The 17,154-nt window shown below is 42.6% G+C and overlaps 1 protein-coding gene across 1 annotated transcript in view; it reads right to left on the reverse strand.

The window, feature by feature from the left end:
• The window catches only part of COL19A1 (collagen type XIX alpha 1 chain), a 204,041-nt gene extending 187,788 nt beyond the window's left edge, over positions 1 to 16,253 (reverse strand). The window contains exons 1-3 of the mRNA XM_054394527.1: positions 16,160 to 16,253; positions 4,349 to 4,423; positions 3,395 to 3,494 (exon numbers count right to left, since the gene is read on the reverse strand). Of these exons, the coding sequence (XP_054250502.1) occupies positions 3,395 to 3,494; positions 4,349 to 4,423; positions 16,160 to 16,253 (269 nt within the window). The remainder of the gene's footprint in view (positions 1 to 3,394; positions 3,495 to 4,348; positions 4,424 to 16,159) is intronic.
• Positions 16,254 to 17,154: the final 901 nt, after the last annotated feature.

Here is a 17,154-nt window from a genome sequence, read left to right on the forward strand (position 1 = left end):
GATTCAAGGAAAAGCTTATCTTCTAATGTGGTATTAATTTATTAGTATTGATACATTAATTAGCACTGTTCTGCATTTTATCAATAACCATCTCAGTGGCTCCATCCACCTCAAGTTTTCACCAGCAAGAAGGGAATGACAGGAACATGAGAAGCCAGAGACCATTGAAACCAAACGATCTGCCTACTAGGTCTACCCTTTACTGACATTCTATATCCCCTACCTCAGTTACCCTGAAAACGAAGCAAAGTTAGCCAATGCTGCTCAAAGATTCATCCTTCCTCCAAAAAAGCTGAAGAGATAAAATACAAAATAATAAATGTTAGATTTCTCTCTCACTCCATAAAAAGTAAAAAATAAAAAGGAGTCTTTGCTGTTGTCTTTCTTGAGCATTTTCCTCTCCAGATGCTAACAGTCAAGCCACAGCTATCAGCCATCACGTGAATTCTTTTCATTTGCCTTCAATAATAAACTCTTTTTAAAAGAAGAAAATAAAACACTACCACCAAAAGCTACAAAAAAAAAAAGCTTTTTATTTTTCAACCTCCACATCACCTGTCAGACCCCCTCCAAAAACCATCAAGTTCTTAGAAACCAAGCCTTTCAAAACATGAATTTTTCCCTCAAACTAATATGAATTTTAACTTAATGAATCCTAGAATGGCTTAGGTTGGAAGGGACCTCAGAGATCATCTGCTCCAACCCCCTCTGCCATGGGCAGGGAAAACTCTCAACTGGACTCAGCTACTAAAGGCTTCATACAAGGTCTGAAACATTTCCAGGGAGGAGGAATCCACAGCCTCCCTGGGCAGCCTGTTCCAGAGTCTCACCCACCACTCACATACTTCTTCTTAAGATCCTCTGAACCTGCTCTCCCTCAGCTTCAAACCATTCCCCCTTGTCCTGTCTCTAGACACCCTCAGGAAAAGTCCCTCTGCAGCTTTCCTGTAGGATCCCTTCAGCTATTGGAAGGCAGCTCTAAGGTCCCCCCAGAGTATTCCCTTCTCCAGTCTGAACAATCCCAACTCCTTCAGTTTATCCTCATTCAGCCATTTCTAGCTGCTCTCACTCCAATTTTGCCCATGGATTTTCTTTTTAGTTTCAGAATGAAGTCAGCTTGCAATATGCAATATGCCTCTCCAAGAGGCACTTGTTTAGTGCCTCACTCACTGTCAAATGTTGCTTAAAAGAAAACTGCCCACATTTTTTTTTTGGTCACAGCCTTGATTTTCTGCTCTTCTATACTCTCACATTTCCCTCAAATTCTTGTCCAGTAATAAAAAAAAAAAAAAAATCTGTAAAAATGTGAAAATTAAGGGATTTTCTTTAAAATAAACATGGTTTGTTACTAGGATTTTTTTTAAACTATTTTTAGTAAAGACTTTTATGGGTAGTACCTAAATTTATCTCTTTTTCTAAAGACAATCTTGGTAATACTGGGAAGGCCCCCCAGAAAATCCAGCGCACTCTGTGTGAAGTAGTTTTATTTAGTCTGTTTTCCTCCAATAGCTAATGTTGAAGGTATTTAAAAACCCAGAGAGGGATTGCTTGAACTTTGCAGAATTACAGCATGAACATTTCATATTTACAGTACCCAATGCTTCAGAAAAACTTAGATCTATCTAGTAAGCTGCAATATTGTAGTCCTATTTCTTTAATCATTCCCCTCTCCACAAATTCACTTTGTTTTGTGCCTAGGTGTCTCAGATTCCTCTCCTCTCCCTCTCCCCTGGCCTCATGCTACCCACAGCCCCTCATTGCTCTGCCCAGGATGGGAATGAAGGGGAAGTCCAAGGGCTGGGTGTAATTTTCACTAGGCAAGCTGGAGCCAGACCTCTTGCAACAGAGAATACTCCACCTGAAGACTCAGGATACATTTGCTTCCCTCCTCACCACAGGAACATTGTGTACAGAAACCACAGCCCCATGACTGGGGGCATATCTCAACCAAGAAGCTCTGGGATCATCCTCTCTCTCCACTGAGCATGGGGAACTTGAAACTACATTCCTAACTGCTTCTTGCTGTTTCTTTGTCCCCCTGCAAACTTAAATCCCTCCATCCCACTATGCCTCACTCTCTTGCACCTTCCCCTTGATTTTTCAAGCACTCTCTGCCTTTCATCCCACCCTGTGTCAGAACAGGATGCTGCCTAATTTCATTTCTCCACTGAGTACCTACCACTCTGTTGCTGCTCAAAGGCAGGAGGATAATTACACTGGGGGGAAAGGGAAAGGGAAAGAGAAGAGAGAGAAAAAGGAGAAGAGAAGAGAGGAGAAGAGAAGAGAAGAGAAGAGAAGAGAAGAGAAGAGAAGAGAAGAGAAGAGAAGAGAAGAGAAGAGAAGAGAAGAGAAGAGAAGAGAAGAGAAGAGAAGAGAAGAGAAGAGAAGAGAAGAGAAGAGAAGAGAAGAGAAGAGAAGAGAAGAGAAGAGAAGAGAGAAGAGAAGAGAAGAGAAGAGAAGAGAAGAGAAGAAGAGAAGAGAAGAGAAGAGAAGAGAAGAGAAGAGAAGAGAAGAGAAGAGAAGAGAAGAGAAGAGAAGAGAAGAGAAGAGAAGAGAAGAGAAGAGAAGAGAAGAGAAGAGAAGAGAAGAGAAGAGAAGAGAAGAGAAGAGAAGAGAAGAGAAGAGAAGAGAAGAGAAGAGAAGAGAAAGAAGAGAAAGAAGAGAAATAAGGAAAGGGGAAAGGGAAAAGAAGGGAAACAACAGAAAAAGAAGGGAAAAGAAGGAAAAAGGGGGAAGAGGGGAAAAAGAAAAACAGGAAAAAGGGAAAAAAGGAAAAGGGGGAAAAGTGGAAAAGGGGGGGGGAAGGGGAAAAGGGGGAAAGGGAAAAAGAGAAAAAGGGAAAAAGGGAAAAGGAGGAAGGGGGAAGGAAAAAGGGGAAAGGAAAAAAAGGGAAAAAGGGAAAAGGAGGAGGGGGATAAGGGGGAGGAGAGGAAAAAGAAAAGAAAAAAATAAAAAAGGAAAAGGGGGAAAAGAGAAAAAAGAAAAAAGATCCTATCTCTTTTCAATCCTGCCAGCACTAATGAGAGCCAGAAGTCAGTGTCCCTGTGGGAAGGTTAGGGTAACACTGGTGTCACACTACAGAAGTTCTTTGTTTTACAAATATTTGTGTACAAACTGCAGAGTTTTCAGCATCAGGCTCATGACTTGAGATAAAGATATTCACAGGTCACTTTCTACCCAGGTCCTTCCAGCCTCCAGAACAAACCCACACTTGAATCCAGATGCTTCTCAAGGAGGAAAAGATGGTTACAGATAAAAGCAGCAGAAGCCAAAGCCATGTGTCTCTCTCCTTGGAGACACTCCTTGGGGACACTGCTCTGTTTCAGTGCATTAGCAGCATTTAGTCTGAGCTGTGTCTTTTAAAGCCTTGGAATGCAAGCAGGATCTCACTTACTTGGTGTCTCTGATGAGAGGTGCGCTTCCCAGTTTGAAACAGACTTTTTCTCCTCCACAAGAGGTTTGCCTCAAAGCAAAGCTTTCTGCCAGGTCAAAGCCTGTGAAACACCAAACAATCCTTTAGTTTATTTAATGGATTATTTCTTTTTTTAGTGTAGGTAAAAATTGTCTTGTTGCATGCATGGTAGTCTTCTGGAGCACAGACTGGCCATACTTCACACCAGAGAACATTTCCATACTCATTTTATTAACAGAGAGACTCTCAGTGCAAAACTCACTCACTAGATGACTTTGCAAGCTGAGAGATGCATTTGTTATTTCCTCTCTCATCTGAACTCAGAACAACAAAGGATGTTGGTGAAAAACAACGGAAACGAGCTGGGCTGCAGACCTTGAACGAATACTTTCCAGGATTTTAGCCCTACCTCCCTAAAAATAAACTCAACAACTTTCAGAGCATAAGGGTGGCACTCTGCAGTCATAGATTCACAGCATGGTTTGGGTTGCAAAGTGTCCCTGGCCATGAATCAGGGGTTGGAGTAGATGATCTTTAAGGTCCTTTCCAACATAAACTATTCTAAAAATCTGTGGAAGGGAGCTTAAAAATCATCCAGTTCCAACCCCTCTGCCATGGGCAGGGACACCTCCCACTAGATCAAGTTGTTCAAGGACTCATCCAATCTGGCTTTGAACACCTCCAAGGAAGAGGCATTCACAACCTCCCTGGGCAACCTCCCCACCCTCACTATAAAGAATTTCTTCCTAATCTGCAGTCTAAACCTGCCCTCCTCAAGCTTCAATCCATTCCCCTTCATTCTATCACTACAAGCCATTGTAAAAAATCCCTCCCCAGATTGCTTGTACTCCATTTCAGGTACTGCCAGCTTCAGTCACCTATGATTACATCCACTACTAACCATTACTTTAGATACCCATATTAACAGTCATTTACCTGAAACACCAGCACTGTCTCTCTTCATTTGTTTGAGATGATGGACAACTGTTTTCATTAAAGGACACACAGCACCTTCAAGAGAACACAGGTCAGTACCTATTGTAAAATTCTATCAGACAGCAATGGCTCAGAACAAACTGTCAGGACAGTGGTAGTAGTCTTACCAGTGGTAGCAATGTTAACAGTTTCTTTTTGTTTCTTTAGGATATGAAACCCAGCAATAAGCCAAATAAAATCTCACTAAGAGCCATGATGTTTCAGATTTCATCCTACATCTCTAATAATCTAAGCAGATACAAATTTCACCACATTTTAATTAGTCATAGAATGGAAGAGATTTGAAGGGACCCACAGAGCTCATCAGGTCCAACCCCCCTGCCAAGGCAAGTTCACCTAGAGATGATCACACAGGAACACATCCAAGCGGGTTTTGAATGTCTCCAGAGATGGACACTCTACAACCTCTCCATACAGCCTCCTCCAGTGCTCCAGAACCCTTAAATTAGTTTCTCCTCATGTTTAGATGGAACTTCTTATGTTCAAGTTTCTGACTAAAGCTCACATGAACAATATAACTAGAAGAAAACCAGCAAATTCTTACCATGTTCTACCCAGAAACAATACTTTGGGGTGTTGGTGGATGAGAAGCTCAATATGAACCACCAGTGTACACTGGCAGCCCAGAAAGCCAACCAGAGCCTGGGATGCATCAAGAAAAGTGTGGCCAGCAGGGCAAGGGAGGTGATTCTGTCCCTCCACACTGCCCTGGTGAGACCCCGACCTGGAGTACTGTGTCCAGTTCTGGAGCCTCTCTTACAAGAAAGATCTGGACAGGCTGGAGCATGTCCAGAGAAGGAACATGAGGATGATCAGAGGGCTGGAGCTCCTCTTCTATGGGGACAGGCTGAGAGAGTTGGGGTTGTTCAGTCTGGAGAAGAGAAGGCTTTGAGGAGACCTTATTGTGGCCTTCCAGTATCTGAAGAGGGCTACAGGAAAGCTGGAGAGGGACTTTTTAGGGAGTGAGGGAGTGACAGGACTGGGGGAATGGAGCAAAACTAGAAATGGGTAGACTCAGATTGGATGTTAGGAAGAAATTCTTCCCCATGAGGATGGTGAGACACTGGAACAGGTTGCCCAGGGAGGTGGTGGAAGCCTCATCCCTGGAGGTTTTTAAGGCCAAGCTGGATGTGGCTCTGAGCAACCTGATCTAGTGTGAGGTGCCCCTGCCCATGGTAGGGGCACTGGAACTGGATGATCCTTGAGGTCCCTTCCAACCCTGACAATTCTGTGATTCTGTATTCTTATTGTGGCTTTTGTATTTCTGGCTGTATTACTAGAAAAATCTCCTTTCCTCCCATTAATGAACATGAAAAAAACCTAAAGTAGAAATGCTTGATTACCATGACAATAATCTATTACTCCTTCAGTGAATCTATTTTTCCTTCACTGAATCTATTGTTCCTTCAGAGAATCTATTGTTCCTTCAGTGACCAGCAGTTTCCAAGTGTGGATTAACAAGGCTAATCCCATCAGAAACAATGGAAGCAATATTTTAGGATTGTTCTTGAAATGGTTGAAAATTAAAACAGCTTTACAGGGGATTAAGCCCAAACCAAAGGATTTAAGTATCCAAGCAGAAATGGTTTAATATCTGGAATATGGTGAATTGCAATGTGAAATCTAACTGAAGCCTTAGATCAAACACTGGGACATTAATATGCAGCACCTTACTTGCAAAAATAAAAAGGGCTTTCTCCTCTTTCTTTCTTTATATCTCCACAGGAATACACACTTTCAAGAAGCAAATGCAGAGGAAATGGCACTTCTGTGCACTCTTTACTTTTTGCAAACAGCCCTGCTAAACCCTAATAAACCCTTCCAATGGAAGATGACCAAAACCAGGATTTGGCCCATGGGCTTTTATCATAGATTCATAGAATAGTTTGGGTTGGAAAGGACCTTAAAGATCCAACCTGCTGCCACGGGTAGAGAGAGAAAAACCTCCTGACCAGGTATTCTTTCTGTCCTTGATATAGGTATAGATATAGATATATTTATTTATTTATTTATAAATATATATGAAATATATATATTAAAATATATATTAAAATAAATATAAATATATACAATATAAAAATATATACTTTATATATATAATATATGTTATTTTATATATATTATTTTTTATATATGTGTGTGTGTGTTCTTATATATATCTATATATTAATATAGATATTCTCATATATATGTATTCTTATATATATGTTCTTATATATATTTATATATTCTTATATATATGTTCTCACATATATTTACATATTCTCACATATATATTTATATATAATATATGTTACCCATTAGATAAAGTACATGAAAAATGAGCTTTAAAATATGCATTAAAAATACTGAAAATTCCCTTTCCCCAGGAAAAACCCAAACCACAAAACCAAACAAAAATCCAACAAACACAGCAGGACTGTGGGGAATATTCCGGTCAAAATCTCTGAAACAAATGAAATCTTTCCCCATTCTTGGTTTGCAGGGAGTTTTATCTAGGGTGAAAAGCATCCACTGGAATTCCATACCAACATAGCAACTTCAAGACACCATTTGATATACACACACACCCTGTGGGACAGAAGCAGGCTCACCTTAGATACCCTTTCATCTACAAAGCTCAGCCTCCAATGACTTAACACAGATCATTAAAGGACAGAGTTTTATCCACAGCCACCCTAAAGTGATGAATGTGGGTAGGGGAACCTTACAGAAGTAAAGCTACAAGAAGGATGTTGGCATAAAGAAAGCCTGATATGGATGGAGCCACAACAACATCTCACAAATACACTTGGCGAATGGTTTTTCTCAGATCATAGAATGATAGAATGTTGGAGGTTGGAAGGGACCTCTAAAGATCATCAAGTCCAACACCCCCTGCCAAAGTGGGGCCACCTAGGGTGGGTCACACAGGAGTGCATCCAGGTGGGTTTTGAAAAGTCTCCAGAGGAGCAGACTCCGCAACCTCTCTGGGTAGCCTGGTCCAGGGCTCTGTCTCTTTCACAGTAAGAAGTTTCTCCTCATGTTGAGGAGACCTACATGTCTTCTAACCCCAACCAAAGGTTTGTCAATATAAATATAGATATATTAATGTAGATATAGATACATTATTAGGTAGGTAGGTAGGTAGGTAGATAGATAGATAGATAGATAGACAGACAGACAGAGAGACAGATAAAGATTACAGGTTAAAATACTTTTTACTACTCATAGAATTGGTTAGGCTAGCAAAGATCTTTAAGATCATCAAGTCCAACTATTATCTAACTCTATCAAGTCTGATGTTAAACCATGTCCCTAAGCTAGGTGTCTACATGTCTCTTAGATACCTCAAGACATGATGATTCCAAACATCCCTGGGAAACTAGTTCCAGAGTTTGAGAGCCCTTTCAGTGAAGAAAGGTTTCCAAATGTCCTACCTAAACTTCCCCTGGCACAACCTGGGGCCACTTCCTATCATCCTGTCATTTGTTACTAGAGAGAAGACTAACACCCACCTCACTCCAACCTCATTTCAGGGAGCTGTAGAGAGCAATGAGGTCTCCCCTCAGCCTCCTTTTCTCCACACTAAACACCCCCAGCTCCCTCAGCTGCTCCTCCCCAGCCCTGTTCTCCAGACCCTTCCCCAGCTTTGTTGCCCTTCTCTGGACTCGCTCCAGCACCTCAGTGTCCTTGTAGTGAGGAGCCCATAAATGAACACAGTCCTCAGTACTGTGCTGAGTACAGAGGCACAATCCCTGTCCTGCTCCTGCTAGCCACACTCTTGCTGATCCAGGCCAGGATGCTGGTGGCTGTCTTGGCTGCCTGGGCAGACTGCTGGCTCATGTTCAGCTGGCTGTCAGCCAACAACCCCAGGGTCCTTTTCTCCTTATAGGGTTTGTACTTACTGTATGAGCAGCCAGGTGTTGCCTATTGCTGATTTTACCTTGAGCTGCTGCAGTAAGCTCTGGAGAACCTGGGACATGACTGTGATTGGGATTTTTTTCAGCATTAACTTCCATGAGGGCTGGGAGATGAAAAACTAGGGAGTTGTAGCTGATTCTCACCAGCCACTTTCTTACAAGTTCAGACTTAACTTTTGTGATATTCAAATGACAGCAATGATTCTGCACATGTCACAGAACTGGACTGTGGACTTATTTTATTGGTGGCATAACATTCACAGCACAGCCAGGCCATTTAAGTGTTCCTTTTCCAGTTGCATGCCATAACCTCAGAAGAACTGAAAAGATTACTATGAATCTTCTATCCCATGCTGCTGATGCTCTCCTTGAGCCCAATGTTATTCTTTTACCAGAGAGTTAAGGCAAGACTTGAAAATATTAACCCCCAAACCTCTCCATACTAAGACTGACAACTTTCATTGATATAGGTTGATGAAAATTCTTTGTACAGTTACGGAACCACAGAATGTTAGGGGCTGGAAGGGACCTTGAAAGCTCCTTCAGTCCAAACCCCCTGCCAGTGCAGGAGCACCTAGAACAGATCACACAGGAACACATCAAGGTGGGGTTTGAATGTCTCCAGAGAGGGAGACTCCACAACCTCCCTGGGCATCCTGTTCCAGTGTTCTGTCACCTTCACAGTGAAAAAAATTTTTCCTCCTGTTTCCATGGAACTTCCTATGCCTCAGCTTCCACCACTGCCCCTTGTGCTGTCATTGGGCATCACCCAGCAGAGCCTGGCTCCAGCCTCTGGGCACTCACCCTGCACATCTTTATCAACAGGAATGAGTTTGTACAATCAAAAAGCGAAGTCCTCAAAGGTCTTTAGTACTGATGGCAGATCTTTAAATTTTCTTTGGCCTGAGACAAAATATTCAGCATCTGGATAGATGAATTTGAAGGTCTATATGAAGACACTCAGGAAAGGAAAAGAACAAGACAATCTCCTATCGTCTATCAGGTGATAGAAGGAGAGGAAATGGAAATGGGCTGAAATCGTGCCGGGGAGGATTAGGCTGGAGATGAAGAAAAATTTCTCTAGTGAAAGACTGTCTGAAACAGGCTGCCCAGGGAAGTGGTGGAGTCACCATCCCTGGAGGTGCTCCAGAAACATGTGGCCATGGCACTTTGGTGCATGGTTTGATGGCCATAGTGGCACTGGGTTAATGGTTGGACTGGATGATCTTAGAGATCTTTTCCAACCACATTGATTCTATGATTCCATGACATTTGATTACAAGTTAAGAAATCCAAGTGTGGCAGCATTGCAATGCTAACAACAGTTTGTGGATCCAACCTTACATATTCAGGCTACTAAGAATGTGATCCCATTGTATATGAGTTGCTCTGGAGCCATTATCTTGATTTTGTGATGTACTGAGCTGTTCTAAAACATGGAAACCAAAAAGCTGAACTGATTTGCATACTTGTGTGGCTTAAAGTGCCTATCTCAAATCATGGTCTGGAGCCAATACTTTTCACAACACATTCCATGTCAAAAGGCAATGGAAATTCACCATGCTTCACAGTCCCAGGACTTTGTTTATACAACATTCTTCATGGCTTGGCAAGGGACTTTGCAAAACTGTGATTGTAAAAGTTGAACAAGCCACCATGAAGGAAGGACATGGAGCTGATGGAGCAGGTCCAGAGGAGGGCCATGAAAATGATCAGGGGGTTGGAGTAGCTCTGCTATGAGGACAGGCTGAGGGAGCTGGGGTGGTTCAGCCTGGAGAAGAGGAGGCTCCAGGGAGACCTAATAGCAGCCTGCCAGTACCTGAAGGGATCCTACAGGAAGGATGGAGAGAGACTGTTTGCAAAGGCCTGCAGTGACAGGATGAGGGACAATGGCTTCAAACTAGAGAAGAGCAGATTGAGATTGGATGTTAGGAACAAGTTCTGCACCATGAGGGTGGTGGAATACTGGAACAGATTGCTCAGGGAGGTGGTTGTGGCCCCATCCCTGGAGATAGTCAGCCTGGTCTAGTTGGGGATTTTCCTGCTGACTGCAAGGAGGTCAAACTGGATGACCTTTGGAGGTTCCTTCTGGCCTGGTCCATTCTATGCTTCTATGTCTGCACAAGTTACTCCTTTCTCTTGCACAGGAGATTTCCTTCCCCTAATATACTTCTTCCCCCTCTTTCCCCTTCAAATCAACTTTCATTTAGATTTTTCTTGCATTTGAAGGTCAATCAAGTAGGACTCAAGTAGATCAGGTGAGAAACTTCAGGATGTAAATGTAATAATCCATATGCATTGCTGGCAAAGCTTTCATATTAGAATCATAGAATGGTAGATGTTGGAAGGAACCTCTGGAGATTATTGTGTCCAACTTCCCTGATAAATCAGGATCACAGAGGGACCCCCTGTTAAAGCAGGATCACCTAGGTGAGAAGTAAAAGTGAGAAGTAAATGCTATGTGTATGTTGTTGAAGGAAGAAAATGGAAAGGATTCCCTAGGCAGATCCTGAAGGACAGATGCTGAACCCAACCCGACTGAGACAGGAGAGAACAAAGACCCAGAAAGAGACACTTGATGAAAGAAAGACAAGAGGGAATAAGGAAGGAATGGGAAAGGGAAGGAGGAAATAAGGAAGGAATTGCAAAAGGAAGGAGGGAAGAGAAGGAATAGGGAAGGGAAGGAAATAGGGAAGGGAAGGAGTTAGATATTTCTCTCTTTTTGATGTGATCACATTTCCAGTTTGTAATAGATTCATCTGCATATAAATTATCAAACAAGAAGGAGGCAACTTTGAAGCACAGAGAATTTGGTTCAGCTGAACAAAAGACTTGCAGACATGTCTGGACCCCTTTCTGCTGCACTGTCAGAGGGTCCATCCTTTCTCAGGTCCTGCCTTCTGGCCTGTAACTTGTATTTCTTTTTTGAACAGCAACCATCCCCTCAATCTCTGGAAGAGTCTCTTTCCTGTTACTAACTTGAGGCCTCACTCTGAGCTTATTCCCTGCTGTCAGCATAGCTGCTCAAGCTGGCAGCTCTCTACTTGTTATTCCCCACCATCTGCCTGTATCACCTCAAACTTCAGAAGCTTCCCTCAATTGCACACCATCAGTTTTTCTCAGGAGAGGTTCGATCTCTCCTCTTCTTCCCAGTGGTTTAATTTGACCTGTATTTGATCCATTTGTGGCAATCAGCTGAAGGAAAACTGCAGTTTCTTTGCTGGCTGCACAGAAGTAGACACAAACTTGCAGCAGGATGTAATGTACAGTCCAGATATTCTGTTAGCAGTTCAGTCTATCTGTCACATCATCTCTGCCTGGTCCACCTCTTACTAAGGCATCTTTTCATTAGAAAGAAGGGGAGGAGGGAGGAAAGAACATAATAAGAAAAGAGACAATACTTTATAGCATTTTCTTTTAATGCTTTGTCAAGTTCCTATTGGACATTAGAAGAAACTTTTTGATTGAAAGGGTTTTCCAAAACTGGCACAGGCTCCCCAGGGTGGTGGTTGAATCCCCATCCCTTGAGGTGTTTCAAAGAGGCAGAGATGTGGTGCTGAGGGCCATGGTTTAGCTCCAGCCTTGGTAGAGTTAGAGAATGGTTGGACACGGTGATCTTAAAGGGCTTTTGCAAACTGAAACCATTCTAGGAGTTATTCATTTATTAATTTATATTATTAGGGAAACTTCTGCACTCACACCCTTTTATGGCCTCAAGTTGCACCAGGGGAGGTTTAGATTAGACATTAGTAAAAAGCTTTTCACTGAAAGGGTTATCAAGCATTGGAACAGGCTGCCCGGGGAAGTGGTGGAGTCACCATCCCTGGAGACGTTTGGATGAGGAGCTTAGAGACATGGTCTAAGAGTCGTGTACAGGGAGATGTTAGGTTATGGTTGGACTCAAACAAAGAATCACAGAATGTTAGGGGTTGGAAGGGAATTCTGAAGATCATCCAGTCCAAAGCAGGATCACCTAAGGCAGGTCACACAGGAACACATCCAGGTTGGCTTTGAAAGTCTCCAGAGAAGGAGACTCCACAACCTCTCTGGACAGCCTGCACCAGGGCTTAGGACCCTCGCAGTGAAGAAGTTCCTCCTCATGTTGAGGTAGAATTTCCTATGTTCCAGCTGTCATCCTAAGCTCTTTGCAAACAGGTGATTCTATGACTCCATGACTTTTAAAACTTCCCTTCTACAACCCACCAGCTAACAACAACAGAGTAGACAAACTCTTGCTTCTTTCAGACAGCTGAAGAGAATGACTGCACAGCTAGGATGCAGTTTCACTCCCTCTCAGGGGTTAACAGGAATACATCAGTACACCACTTAGACTTGCTGCCCTCAAAATTGTCCTGGGCTCAGCTTCTTCACAAGCAGCTGGAAGTAGTCGTGCCCAGGAGAAGCAGTTGAACCATCCAAGGGGTATCTACAGCATAAATATCATGCCTGCTATATAAAGGGGGGAGCTGACACAGGCAGCAAGTTTTGGCTCAGGCTGCAAAGCTTTGTGTGCATCAGGTGAGGGTGTCACAGTTTATTCTGCTTGTTTTAAGTCTCACCAAGCCATGCCTGTATCAGTCCCCCCTAGACAGAAGAAAATCAGTTTCCCTCACAAGGGATGATGATGCACCACCACCATCATGAGAACAAGAGGAAGATCCAGAGGTAATCACATGATCCCTCACCCACATCCCTGGGCAACCTGTTCCAGTATTTCCGCACTCTCATTGTGCAGAACTTCCTCCTGATGTCCAAGATAAATCTACCCTGCTCCATTTTCAAACCATTGCCCCTCATCCTATCCCCACAGGCCCTTCTGAACAGTCCCTCCCCAGAACGCCTGTAGGTCCCCTGCAGATATTGAAATGCAGCTATAAGGTCACCACAGAGCCTTCTCTTCTCCAGGCTGAACAGAAACAACTCTCTCAGCCTGTCCCCACAGCAGATGTGTTCCAGCCCTCTGATCATCTTTATGGGTCCAGCCTCCTCTGGACCCAGGCCACCAGGTCCATGTTTCTCTTGCATTGAGGACCCCATAGCTGGACACAGCACTGCAGATGAGGTCTCACCAGGGCACAGCAGAGTGGCAGGATCCCCTCTCTCCATCTGCTGGCCCCATTTCTATTGATGCAGCACAGGCTGCCATTGGCTCTCTGGGCTGCAAGTACCCATTGCTGGCTCCTGTCCAGCTTCTCATCCCCCAGAAGTCCCAAGACCTTCTCTACAGGGCTGCTCTCAACCTCAAGGCTCTCAGCCTGGATTGATATCAAGGATTTATGTCCCTGCTCACTACAGGGGGTTGGACAAGGTGACTTTTGAGGGTCCCTTCCAACCCAATGCACTCTATAATTGCATGATCTTACTTCTGATCCTCCTGGAGGATAACAGCATGTCTGGTGGCAGAAAAGGAGAGCTGGAAGGACTGCTGTATGGACTGCAGCTGGGATGCTTTTCTCCTAACCTCCCCAAATAATTGCCTGGCTAAAGAGCCTCCTCCTCTGCAGCATACAGGGCTGCCTATAAATAAATTCATTCCAGGCTAAAGTCACAAGCAGGCCGTGCTAGAAAGTGCTTGAGAACAAAGGCAGAGACAGCACCTAAGGTACCACAGCCTGCAACCCTACTACAGATGGAGCTCTCTACCCATCTTGCTTCCAGCTGATCTCCTGAAAACAGAAGGTATAAATACTGAAGATTTAGTTCCAAACAGAAGAGACTGGAGTAGAAAAAAAGGTTAGTGACACCAGATACCAGGGTCTGACCTGAAATAAGTTAATGAGTGGCAGTTCCATGAACAGCTGTGTGGGGCTCTGCCGCAGCTGGGCTTAAAACCACGCCAAAAATATAAGGCAAAAACCTCTTTTGACTTAAATTCACACTCCTCACAACACATTATTCTTACCTCAGAACCCACACATTATCATTATTTATTAACTATTACTATTTATGACAGGAATAGCAAAAGGATTCTTAACCTAGTTACAGATTTTTTCAATTTCTTGCGTCTGAGTTCCAAATGTGTTAGAGAGATTCAAAGCTGATGGATATGTACACAGCTCCTGTTACCTGCCATCAGGGTTCTTGGCAAAATAGCATTGCTAAAAATAAATCACATTTTCTAAAAAAAGAGGGGGGAAAAAGTCATGTAAAAGAACTCTCTTTAAATAGCAACAAGCCTGTTCTTTTCCAATTATTGGAGGAAAATGCTAAAAAGTTTGGGTACACGCCGAGGCTCAGCTCTTCTAGAGAAGTAACAGTTCCTTATTCTACAGGCACATGTGCTGTGCCTTTAAGAAAGACTTCTTCATCACATTCTGAAGAGTCTACGTAGAGTTGGAGAGAGCTAAAGTGTGGACAGTAAGAGAAAGAAGAAAACAGAGAATTGTGAAGCTTTTAAGTTCAAGAGAAGAAAACAGAGAACTGTGAAGCTTTTAAGTTCGAGAGGAAAACAGAACTGTGAAGGTTTGAAGTTAAAGAGAGGAAAACAGAATTGTGAAGCTTTTAAGTTAAAGAGAGGAAAATAGAGAATTGTGAAGATTTTAAGCTAAAGAGAGGAAAACAAAGAATTGTGAAGGTTTTAAAGAGAGAGAAATAGAGAACTGTGAAGGTTTTAAATCAAAGACGGGAAAATGGAGAATTGAGAAGGTTTTAAATTAAAGAGAAGAAAACAGAATTGTGAAGGTTTTAAATTAAAGAGAGGAAAATAGAGAATTGTGAAGGTTTTAAATTCAAGAGAGGAAAACAGAATTGTGAAGCTTTTAAATCAAAGAGAAGAAAACAGAGAATTGTGAAGGTTTTAAATTAAAGAGAAGAAAACAAGGAATTATAAAACTTTTAAGCTAAAGAGAACAGAGACTTGTGAAGCTTAGGAGTTAAACAATATGAATATCTAAAGAGTAGGGGTCAAGAGGATGGTGTTGGGCTCTTTTCCACAGTGCTATCACTATAGACAAGGGGCAACAGGCAGAGAGTACAGGTTTCACTTGAACTTAAGGAAAAACTTTGCTTTGAGGGTGCTGGAACACTGGAGGAGGCTGCTCAGAGAGGTTGTGGAATCTCCTTCATTGGACACATTGAAAACCCACCCAGATGCATTCCTGTGCAAACTACTCTGGGTCATCCTGCTTTGGCAGGGGAGTTGGACTCGATCTCTGGAGATCCCTTCCAACCTCTAATGTACTGTGATACTGTGAGGGTGCTGGAGCACTGGAGCAGGCTACCCAGAAAGGCTGTGGAATCTCCTTCACTGGAGACTTTCTAAAGCTCCCTGGATGTGATCTTGAGAATCCTGCTTTAGGTGATCCTGCTCTAGCAAAAGGGTTGGACTGGATGATCTCCAGAGGTCCCTTCCAACCCCTGCCATTCTGTGATTCTGCAATATTACTACACTCGTTTCCCCTACCTTTTTAGGTTTTGTCTACCTCTACATCTGTGAAATGTCCAACATGGTCTGGGGATTAAGTTTAAGTAAGGTTTAGCATAAGCATTAGGCTGTTTATCTCAAAGCGATCACTATCTGCTTTCAGAAAGCCGAACGATTTTATGCTAAATCAAAGCCTACAAAACTTTGTGAGTCCTGTTTTGTATGGCAAGTTAAAAAGTAAACCCAAAACTCCTAGGAACTACAACTGCTTCCAAGCATGGATCTTCCAAGCAGAGGAAAGAGGCTGCTTTGGAACTGTTTCAAACTTCAGAGTTTTTTGAGAACGCATTTAAAAAAAAAAAAAAAAAAAAAAGTCTTGTTTAATTTTATTTGTTCTTGCTGCTTATTTTCCATGTACTGTCCTCATTTCTTCAGAACTGAGATTTATGCCTTTGGTCTGTGATAGGAAATTAAAAATGGAAGTACCTGTCTGGTCACTGACAGCCACGGAAGTGGAAACAGGAAGGAGGAGGAAGACTGCCATACAAAGCCAAACTATGCAGGATCCGATGTACTTCATCTCCCCCTGGACACATGTGAACGATCAGCTACAAATCTGAAACAGAAAATAATCATGCTCAGAACAAGTTCTTCTTATTCTTTTCCCCTCATTCCATCAGCAAACTACAGACAAGAATCTCTTTGCTGTGAAAAGGCAGTCGCTAGTCACAGGCAACCTGCATTGTTGAGATGTTGTTAGGAGCTACAAAAAGAGATTTAGATCTATTTAGAAATAAAGGACAAATATAGATTCACAGATTCGGGTTGGAAGAGACCCTCAAAAGTCATCTTGTCCAAACCCCCAAAGTCAGCAAGGACACCTCCAACTAGATCAGGCTGTCCAGTGCCACATCTGAAATACACTCTTTTAATTCTTTATTAAGATCAAAAGTGACACCCTCGAAATATCAACTTAGAGATTGTTAGTTTTACAGGCACTCGGTTTTAATTCCATTAAATCAGTCCTGCCTAATTTTCTCTTATTTTTCTCTCAGGTTTTCAGTTTTAAATCTTTAAACTGTTTGATGCCACAACCCTTGCAGTGACTGCTGAAGCAGCCTCCAAACTGCACAAGGACAACACGGAACTGTTTCAGTTTAAGAAAAAGAAATGTTTCATGCAAAAGAAACCCGAAACACGGTATTTTCTCTGCCTGGCAAAATAGACAAGTGCCGAGAGCAGCCTGTATTGACTCTGGAGTTTAAATCTCAACAAAAATACTCGCTGGCTTCAACAACATCTGTTTTGTCCTCTAAAGACACTATCGGCTTTGCCTCTATGCTGACTGCGATCTAGAGATACTTGTAAATTTAATGCCAGAAAACGACAGATAATCTTCTAATCACATTTTCTGCAAGCAAAACACACCACATACCTGAGATAAAATCAGTTATTTTTATAGTTAAATACTGAAAGGTACC

Source organism: Indicator indicator, chromosome 2 (assembly GCF_027791375.1).
Source record: "Indicator indicator isolate 239-I01 chromosome 2, UM_Iind_1.1, whole genome shotgun sequence".
NCBI lineage: Eukaryota > Metazoa > Chordata > Aves > Piciformes > Indicatoridae > Indicator > Indicator indicator.